Source organism: Echinops telfairi, unplaced genomic scaffold (assembly GCF_000313985.2).
Source record: "Echinops telfairi isolate 266 unplaced genomic scaffold, ASM31398v2 ScPeMD7_70;HRSCAF=299, whole genome shotgun sequence".
NCBI lineage: Eukaryota > Metazoa > Chordata > Mammalia > Afrosoricida > Tenrecidae > Echinops > Echinops telfairi.
In genome coordinates, this window is record NW_022103968.1 from 26,571,291 (window position 1) to 26,581,071 (window position 9,781).

A 9,781-nucleotide genomic window follows, 5' to 3' on the forward strand; every position below is an offset into this window, starting at 1 on the left:
GCGGCCGCGGCCGCAGCCGCCTCCTCCCCCTACGTATATCGGGACCCGTGTAACTCGAGCCTAGCCAGCTTGCGGCTCAAAGCTAAACAACACGCTTCGTTCAGTTACCCCACCGTGCCCGGGCCGCCCCCGGCCGCCAACCTCAGTCCGTGCCAGTATGCGGTGGAACGGCCCGTATGAACCGCCTGGCCTAGGGATCCCACCCCCACCTCTCTGCCCCCCACACACACACACCCGCAGGGCGAAGGCGAGGGGGATCGATCGTTCACCGCATCCCCCCGTTGGGGGGTCGTCTTGACTGGGTTGACCTTGCCCCAGTGTCTAAGAGGAGTGTTTGGGCAACTGGGGGGCCGCCTGCTAAGGAAAGGGGTCTTCTCCCTTCCAGGCCTGAGGTGGGACTGGGCCCTATACCAAAACAGGTCAGGGGGAGGCGGGGGAGGCCAAGGCAAGGACCAGGGACTCTCGGCCCCCTGGCCTATCCTGCCACCCTCAGACTCCTTTTCCTCCGTTTTCAAAGATAAATAAACCCGAGGACTGTCAAAAGCTGTGCTGACTAAGAGTTACCCTGGAGCTCTACCCAAAAGCGAGCCTCATCCACCTCCACCACCACCACCCCCACTCCCATTTTCTAAAAGAAGCAAGATTGGGCTGGAAGGAGGAGCATGATGCGGGCGACCCTGCAACCTCCCCAAGATGAGAAAGCCCAGGGACTCTTGGAGGGGAAAGTGTGTGTGTGTGTGTGTGTGTGTGTGTGTGTGTGTGTGTGTGTTTCCAAGAAGCCCTGGTAGCAAGACGGTTAAACACTCAACTAATCCAAAGGTGAGCGCTCCAAACTGCTCACTGGGGTTAACCACGTGGCATTCTGCTTCGGTAAGGAAGCCCTGTGGGGAAGTAGTTTTCTTCTGGCCTATAAGGTCTCTACGTCAGAATCCACTAGACAGCAATGAGACTTATGTTTGCTGGGGGTGTGAGTGAGTGAGTGAATGAGTGAGTGAGTGAGTGAGTGAGTGAGTGTGTCAGAGAGACAGACTGGTATGGCACGTGTCCTGGGCACCGCTTGGAGGCGCCAACGAGCAGTTTCCTATAGTTTCCATCACCAGCTGTGAAAGATCATCCAGCAATTTAAAAACTAAGGCCACAGGTGTTCTTTTCAGTAGCTAGGACTGTAGTGTGGACAGCCTGCAAACCTGTCTCCGCAAGCATCAGCCAAAGCTGGTGCTGCAACGCCACTTAGTGGTCTCGCGGAATATAACTCATAGGTCCGGATTCCACGGCTTAACTCTGCAAGTGTAAACAACACATAACACAAGAGGGGGTCGACCTGTGCTAACATGGAGTAGTAAAAATGATCCTGAATTCTGCTTGTGATCTTAAGTCACTTCCCATTTCTGCACCTATTTTTCACTGGATCATATGAAGAGTTGGGGTCTCTAATAGCAATAAAATTCTGGTTTGTTACAGACATTTATCATGTGCCTACCAGGCAAAGGATTCTCATTTATTATCTGTGTGTGCCTCTCATCCTTCTACATATTCTCTTGGGCTACCCACCTGACAGTCACCCCACTGTCAGCAGGCACCCCTAATCCCAGCAGCACTCTGCCCCCAAATCACCGAAGGACCTCTCATCTTGTGGAAATCTTTATTAAAAAAAAAAAAATAGAGCAAGTAGAAAGAGTTGTGGATAGAAATATAAATAATTCTACTTTGAGGATCCTCCACAGTCGCACACCATGCCAGGGCCTGTTTGACCTTCACATTAAAAACAGAAACATCAAAATAGTAGATCATATCCCCATCCCAAAGATGAGAATTCCTGTCTGTCATAACTTCTTGTCAACTTAGAGCACATATCCTCTGGGGAAAATCGTGTAGGTTAGGGTATACTAATGATTTCTCCTGAACCTAAGCTGACCCCTTCTGTAGCCTGGGGAGGAGAGAGCCGAGGGGCTGTCTCAGTGTAGCCAGTTCTTCACTGGCTCTTGGTCTTATGTTTATTATTGGGTAAAATGTAGGCTTGGCAGAAGAAGTGAGCGAAGAGGATGATGTAGCTGAAGTACAAAGCAGCGGACCAGAAGAAGACATCAGCTGTGGTGTCCTCACACCCATGTTCATGCCTCCACACATAACTCAGGAAGGAGATAAGGGCTCCAGCAAGCATCTGCAGGATCTGTAGGCTAGTGATGACCATAGAAAGCATTCTGGGAGGATTCACTCTGAGGGCCTTCAGTGAGTAGTAGGTGTACATGATGGCATGCACGCCGAAGTTCATGGTCATGTGCCAACCGCCAGCAGGAAACCTGTTCTTGTACCCAAAGAATGAGTACACTAGCACTGTGCTGTGGTGGTACCAGTGCACAAAGATGAGCGGCCGCTTACGCAGGATGATGAAGGCTGTGTCTCCTAGGAGATAGGAAGGCAAAGCTAGCACACACCTCCTAGCTCTAGAGCCCCAGACACCCCCACCCTGGCTGTGGGGACAGAGGAGGGACTCGGAGGGAGGGAAGGGGGATTTACGCAAAGCACCTGAAGCAGGGCTTGGCTGAGAGGTGTTGGGCCTCGGGTGGGAAAGGAGCTCTCCAAGTGATGGGTGAGGGGAGGTTTCTAAGCAGGGCTGCCGAGGAACAAGGCCTTGACACTCACCAAGTTCAATAATCTTGCTTAATATAAAAAAGATGGACCAGAATTTGACCACAGGAATTTCGGTGAAGAGGCCATAGCACACAGAGTATTTGAAACCTATCTTGTATATCAAGGTCCCCATAAAGCTCCATGTTCTCACTGTTCCCAGGATACTAAAATTGGACACACAGAGAGAGAAAAAAAGAGAGAATGAGAATAAGAGTCAACTCCAGGTGCCACTCCACTGTCTCCTATGATCTGGCCAGCACACTAAGCTCTCAGCTCCATCACCTTCCTACCCTTCGAAGTGGGACGGTGACTTCGAGGGAGTATGGTTACAGCTTCTGGGATCCCAGGATCAATCTGAAAGATGCAACCAGCCCATTTAGGGAATTTGAGGGCTAGGGAAAGGCCAGGGAATGCTGGGGATGAAAGGAAAGATTGGATTAGGGAACAGAGTTCGTGGGAGGAGGTAGGAGCCTGGAAGGTGGTGAGTGTCAGGATGGGTAAGACCAAAGACATTTAGGGGAGGAGATATGGAAAAGAGCTAAAGAAGTTACTGGAAGGACTTGAGAGGGTGCTAGGAGCTGTGACTATTAGAAAGTAAAGAAATTTGGCAGAAGGACCCTGACTCCTTGAAGCCAAAAAGGATGGTGCAGAGAAGACCAGTTTGGGGGCTGGGAAAAAAGGCAAAGAAGGTAGGATGGGAAGAAGGTGCACGCCGAGGAAGGCAGCTGGAGCTGAGAGAATGGAGTGGGAAGAATATTAGGAGGCAAGTTGGGCAGAGTGGGGGTTAAGGCTTCAATTACAGTTGAAGTGTCTGGAAGGGGGGGGGGTGGTGAGAATGGGAATTTATGGTCTGGAGGTATGCAGTGGGTGGAGGAATATCTTACCTGAAGATGGCAAGGCTCAAGGACCAGAGGAAAAGAGGCTTCTGCAGATTGAAACTCTTCCGTGCCTTCATGTAGTTCTGCCCCAGAGCGATGAACACCAGGTAAGTGAAAGCAATGGAGAAGGAGGCTGACCTAAGGCAGGAGGCAGAGAGAATGAGTTCGAGAATGGCTGCTGGCTAGCAAAATGCCCACTCCTACGGCAGTGCTTCTGCCTCATTGGGTTGTGGCAAACTGAGAGGAGCACCAAGCCAGTCCACAGACTCCGCTGAAGACCTTTAGCGCATAGTTGGAGAGCCACAGGAAAACGTGGAAGATCTCCCTGGTTGTCCTGTCTTCCCAGCAGATACACAGGAACGTGAGAAACAATGTGATCATTGTGAATGACAGGAAGTCCCTAAACACCAGGACTACACACACACACACACACACACACACACACACACACACACACACGACAGAGGAGAATCATCTATTCGATTTTTTTTTTTTAATTCGCTGCCATCAAGTCGATTCTGACTGATTGTAACCCTGGTGGACAGGGGAGAGGGACTTGACCTTCTGGGTCTGTAAGGTTTGAAACTGCTAACTTTGTGTCTAGCAGCCTGACTCACAGCCCAGTACGTTTTTGTGGGGGTTTTTTTGCATTTATTTATTTTTTCAGTATCGTTTTCTTGGGCGGGACTCTTAAAATTCTTATGACCATCCATCATTCAATTGTGCTAAGCACACTTGTACAAATGTTGCAATCAACGTTTCCAAAACATTTTCTTTCTACTTGAGCCTTTGGTATCAGCTCCTCTTTCACCCCCCTCCCTTCCCCACTCCCTCCCCCACCCTCGTAAATCCTTGATCAGTGATATATTACTGTTTTACACTGTCCGTTGTCTCCCTTCACTCACATTTCGGTTATTCGTGGGGTGGGCGATACCAATTCGTATTGAACGCACTACTGACTCCTTGCCGCCCTAAGGCAGGCTAGAATTGCCCCTGTGAGTCTCTGAGGCGGTAACTGTTTCTGGTAGTAGAAAGCTTGCTTTGTACCCGCGGAGCGGCTGGTGGTTTCGAACTATTAACTAACGATAACCCCTACACCACCAGGGTTCTTGGAGTAAGGGTTTGGGTCATCCTTATTCCTCAGCGACCACGTCTCACTAAGACTCACTGAGCCTCTGACATCTGTATCTTCCCGTGGTCCTCTCCCCATCCTCTCATCTCTGGCGTTCAGTTCTCATCTCCTGGAGGCTCCACACTACTGGAACCCCGGTAGGGTGGGGCAGGGAGGGGGGAGTCTGTGCGGGCTCGGGGGTGCGGGGCGGGGGGCGCAGCTCTTAGGAAATCCTGGTCTCTCCTGGCCCCGCAGAGAGCAAGCCCTCTGCTGGGTCGGCACGGCATGGCGGTTCCCTGCACCCAAGTCTCACCAGTGTTCATCCACATAGTGCCCTAAGTTCTTGATGTCCTCGAATCTGTAGGGCTGGTACAGCTGGTCCATTTCGTAGGTGACATTCTGAGCCTTGGCCATTGCTGCGGATGTCGAGGGCCGGAGCTTGGGGAGCAGGACCGAACCTCGGGACCGTCGGGATGGAATGGACCCAGACCGTACTGATCTTGGGACCAGCCGCACAGAGCGTCCGAAACCAGCACGTACGTAGCAAGCCAGTCGATCCCCACGGCCCTTGTCAGCGCAGTATATATGCTTCTTGGAATGGCAAAGCGAGGTTCCTGGAAGCGAGCCGCCCCCCTCCGGGTCGTTACCCAATCTCCACCGAGATACGCCCTCCCCCGCCCCGCCCCTGGGCCGCAACTCACTCTCTGATTGGACATCCTCGGATTGGTACATCCCACAGGTGCCTCGCACACCCCGCCCCGGACCCCTACCTAGCTCCTCTCTCCCCGTCTACTTGTCCATCCTTTCTTGCTCAACCCTCCTCTTCCCACGTTTTTGGCTTGGCCCCTGCCGGCTCTTGAAGTGCCCGAACTGGCCAGTCCTCTCCTTGCTCTGCTGTAACCTTTGCTTTAACCCAGACCCTCCAGGCAGTGAGGAAAAAGTGACATGTCTCCACCCAGAGAAGGGGGCCTCAGTTTTCTGGTGAGCTAGTAGGGGCCAAGGGGGAGGATGAAACAGCTGAGAGCAAGGTCCGCCCAGAGGGGATGGAAGGGAGATGGATTTTAATTAATTGTGGAGGTTGCTAATGCTGATGTTTGAGGAGGCTGTTGCTTGAGGCTCTCTGATTGCTTTACACTTTCAAGTATTTCTAAATTGTGCCAGCTGACACCCAATAATAACATTGGGGAGGATAAGATCACCCTCCAGGCTTCTGCGATTGTTGTCTTCAGGTTTTCTGGGGCCTTCTAGGGTCTAGGGAGGAAGACGCTCCGTGCATCCATCTCCCCAGTTCTGTTGATCAGCCACCGGCCCTTTGTTTGTCTCACCATATCTTCTTCTTCCCGGACCTGTGTACCCAGCCCCGGAGAAATGAATGTTATTGTTTTGGGTGTTTGCCATCCCTCCAACACTTGAAGAGAACAAGTGAGTGAGAGAGAGACAATACTTGCAGGCAGGTCCACAAGTTTGGGATAAGTTGGACATTTGCTAAAACGAGGTGCAAAGAGAAATCAAGATGTGGCTATCACTAGTTAGATGCAGCCATGTCCACAGGCTTTGAGACCAGAGGACCCAGATAGAAATAACTTCACTTCTTGAATCTCAGCAAGTATCCATACAAGGGCCTGGTGAAAATTCTGTCAGTGACAGTTACATGGTTCTCAAGCCCATAGATTCTGTTTCTGTACGTAGTCCCCTGCCATTCTTTGAAAAACACCACTTTCTGCCCTTTCACCCAGAAGAGAATTCTGTCTAAAATTTAAATTGCACCTTGCTGCTTTCTTGCTTAATACCCTTCCAAAATAAACAAATCTGCCAGTGAGTCAATTCCAACTCATAGTGACACTATAGGATAGGGCCGAACTGCCCTATGTGTTTGTGAGACTGTCACTCTTTACAAGAGTAGAAAGCCCTACCTTTTTCCTGAGGAGGAGTGGCTGGTGGTTTCGAACTGCTGACCCTGCAGTGAGCCATCCACTATACCACCGGGGCTCCTCTAAGCACCCTTCAGTGGCTCCCAAATGCTTCTTACATAGCCTGACACTCACAAGGTAATCAATGCATCCTTGATGGCTAATGAATAAATGTAATAATTACTGTTTCAATATTACCATGAGTTAAAGTCTCAGGACCTTCATTAAACAGCCATGTGGTTTAAGGCAAGGTGCCTAACCTTTCTGAGACTCACATTCTTCATCAGAAAATTGCAGTCATATTTGCTTGCCTGCTTAGCTCACAAAACATTGTGTTAAGTACACAAGTGAAATAATGTTCCTGAGTTTCATCAGCACAAATAACATGCACTTCGCTCACCACCTTTCCTAACACCAGGCACATAGTAAGTATTCTTGTAATAGTTGTTGCAGGAGTGATTGAATGGATGGAATCCTCAACCTACAAAATCTGGGTGACACTCGTCTTCTGGTCTGGGTCCTTCGCTGTTTACCAAGGGACAGAGTAAGACTATGGCTCATCTTTTCCTCTATTTTACTTAAGACTGCATGTCCATTTCATGGCTTTCCTTTCAACTGAATTTAACTGAGTTTTAGTGTAAAGAACTGAGAATTAGTATGAAGACACTCTTGGGGGGCGATGAATTATGACTGGTGCTTGCTCGAAGCTTTACACTGAACACTGCCCTTAACAGAGATTATTTCATTGGAGCGTCACAAACATAAATGTGAGGTGGACATCATCCCCATCTTCCATACGAGAAAGGCAAGACGGAGGGGTGTCTGGTGATGTCTGAACCGAGCTGACAAGTGGCTGAGATGGGATTTGAACAGATGGACCCTACCTCTAGAAGTAACGCCCTTTGGTGTGTGTTGCATGAAGGATTAAACAGGACCTCATGACTTCTAGCCTAGGGAGTTAGCTAAATGGGGCCTAAGAAGAACAACCTGTTGTTTGAGGAAGATGATAAATATTTGGAGTGTATTTCTCCGAAAACTCTAGAAGAATATGCTCGTGGAAACAGGGAGAGAAGTTAGGCCAAGAACCCACAGAAATGGCCCCTGAGAACATAAATGACTTAAACTCCAGTGTGTGTGGTGGGGGGGGGCGGGGGCCGGTAGCAGACAAAAAACAAATTCACTGCCAACTCATAGTGATCCTATAGGACAGGGTAGAACTGCTCATGTGGGTTTCCAGACTGGAACCTTTTGGAACATAAAATCCCATCTTCCTTCTGCAGAGCCGATGGTGGTTTCCCAAATTGCAGCCCGATGCATAATCCCTATACCACCGGGGCTCCTTGCAAATGACTGGTCTTTTGAAAATCCGGAGAGCCATGCCTTGAGTTATCCATTTCCTCACCCTACCCCACACTACCCACCTCTTCTTTCTCTATTCGGAGGCTTTCAGAAGAGCTGAGAATGAGAAAGAATGAAACCAAAAACATGACAGCACAAAACATTGAGGAGGATGCTGCTCATCCTACAGCAGTGGTTCTCAACATGTGGGTATCGACCCCTTTGGGGGATGAATGACCCTTTCACAGGGGTCATCCATTCATAACAGTAGCAAAATGACAGTGATGAAGCAGTAACGAAAATAATTTTATGGTTGGGGGTCACCACCACATGAGGAACTGGATTAAAGGGTCGTGGCATTAGGAAGGTTGAGAACTTGCCCCACAAAATTTGCCCTAGCCTGCTTCCAACAAGGTCAACACACTCTCTTTGTCTCCACCCACAGGATTTTGCCCATATGGCCTTAAGAGTAATTTCACTTCTACTGATGGGGTACAGTTACTCATATATTGTCCAGACTGTCCCAGGCCCCTACCCTATCTCAAATGGTAGTTTTCATTAGTCCGCTCATGCTTGAGGAAACCACACAGCATCTGGTACTTGGTGGACACTCAAAATATGTCTGTCAATTTGAACTTAATAAGCACCTAAAAGAAAATATAAACAATAAGCCCATTAAAATTAAAAGACTCAAGTTACCTAGTAATTAGGAAAATGCAAATTAAAGACTGTATGTCTAGCATGGTCCCAATTAACAGTTGTTAAACTAGGTAAAGACTAAAAATGCAACGCTAGTCAAAGCTTTGGGAATCAGGCCCATGCACACCTGGCTAGTAGCCAGGGAAAGGGCCCTGTGGGAGCACACACTTGGGTAACATTTAATAGGAGTCAACATACCAATGTGCTGGTATGTTTGACCTAGTCTTAAACCTAGGGATCTAACCCAGTGAAACTGAGCTAAAGGATAAACATCTGCATATATTACAATACTTATATCAATAGGAATCAAAGTAATAGAAAATGGGAAACAACCTACTAATGAATGATTTAACTCTTGAATGTTAAAGCACAGAAAAGCTTGTAGTTACTAGAAGAACGTGGAAGACTATGAAAGTCTATAAAGTTATATAAAAGGTAAACAATAATAGTCATAGAGAGACTCTACTATCTCAATTTTCTTTCTTTTTCTTTTCTTTTAAAGACTTTGTTTTATTATAGTGCATGGGTTACAATTGGTGGGAGAGGGTAGACATACTGGGGCAACGACTGCACCGGTTAGCTTCAGATGCCCATCCCGATCGCCATGGATGTGCCAAAAGTGCTGCCACTCTGCATCATGGTTTTCCCACTGCTGCCCACTTCCAACCCTGAGACAGGAAAAAGGTGCCGAAGAGCGCCCCGGTTGCCATGCCCACGGCACAGCCCATCACAAACCCCATCTTCACGAGGTCCAAGCAGCTTGGTTGGGACTGCCTGTAGGGCCCACGGCCACCAGTCTACTTCAATTTTCTAAAAGCCACAACATCCCGAAAGATTGAAGTTGAAAGGAGAACACTCAAATGTGGAAGCAGTTGATGAGGTGGGGAGATTACAGGAAAAGTCTTTCCTTCTTAAATATGGTCTTTCATAACGTTTTAAACTTGATGTGATAACCTTTGGAATGCCACACATCCAGAAAAAAGTGTTTTGAATGGCCTAGGAAATTCTCAGGCCATGTAAAGTGAAAATGTATAGAATGCCTAAGACTGCATATCTAGTATGGTTCCAAATTTGTAGATTAAGAATGTGGAAGAGCCCCTCCCCTGAGAAGAATGTATCTCAAAGGATGGCACTGAATCTGCAGCTTCGGGAGAAGGATATATCTGACCAGAGCACACAGGAGCAGACGACGGGGGAGGAGAGACTGGAGCACA

At 48.6% G+C, this 9,781-nt stretch overlaps 1 protein-coding gene and 1 pseudogene across 1 annotated transcript; one reads left to right on the forward strand and one right to left on the reverse strand.

Annotated features, from left to right (window-relative positions):
* Positions 1-1,646: 1,646 nt before the first annotated feature.
* Positions 1,647-5,107, reverse strand: ELOVL3 (ELOVL fatty acid elongase 3). Its single transcript, XM_004700963.2, has 4 exons — positions 4,934-5,107; positions 3,516-3,647; positions 2,644-2,795; positions 1,647-2,403 (listed from the first exon to the last, which is right to left on the reverse strand). The coding sequence occupies exons 1-4, from the start codon at positions 5,032-5,034 to the stop codon at positions 1,973-1,975; spliced, it is 816 nt and encodes a 271-aa protein (XP_004701020.1). The 5' UTR covers positions 5,035-5,107; the 3' UTR covers positions 1,647-1,972.
* Positions 5,094-9,781, forward strand: part of LOC115869983 — a 56,085-nt pseudogene continuing 51,397 nt past the window's right edge.

Coding starts and splice junctions, on each gene's coding strand:
- ELOVL3 (XM_004700963.2), bottom strand. CDS start 5,034: ATGGCCAAGGCTCAGAATGTCACCTACGAAATGGACCAGCTGTACCAG. Junction 3,648..4,933: donor CACTATGTGGATGAACACTG/GTGAGACTTGGG, acceptor CTCCTGCCTTAG/GTCAGCCTCCTTCTCCATTG. Junction 2,404..2,643: donor AAGCAAGATTATTGAACTTG/GTGAGTGTCAAG, acceptor CCTATCTCCTAG/GAGACACAGCCTTCATCATC.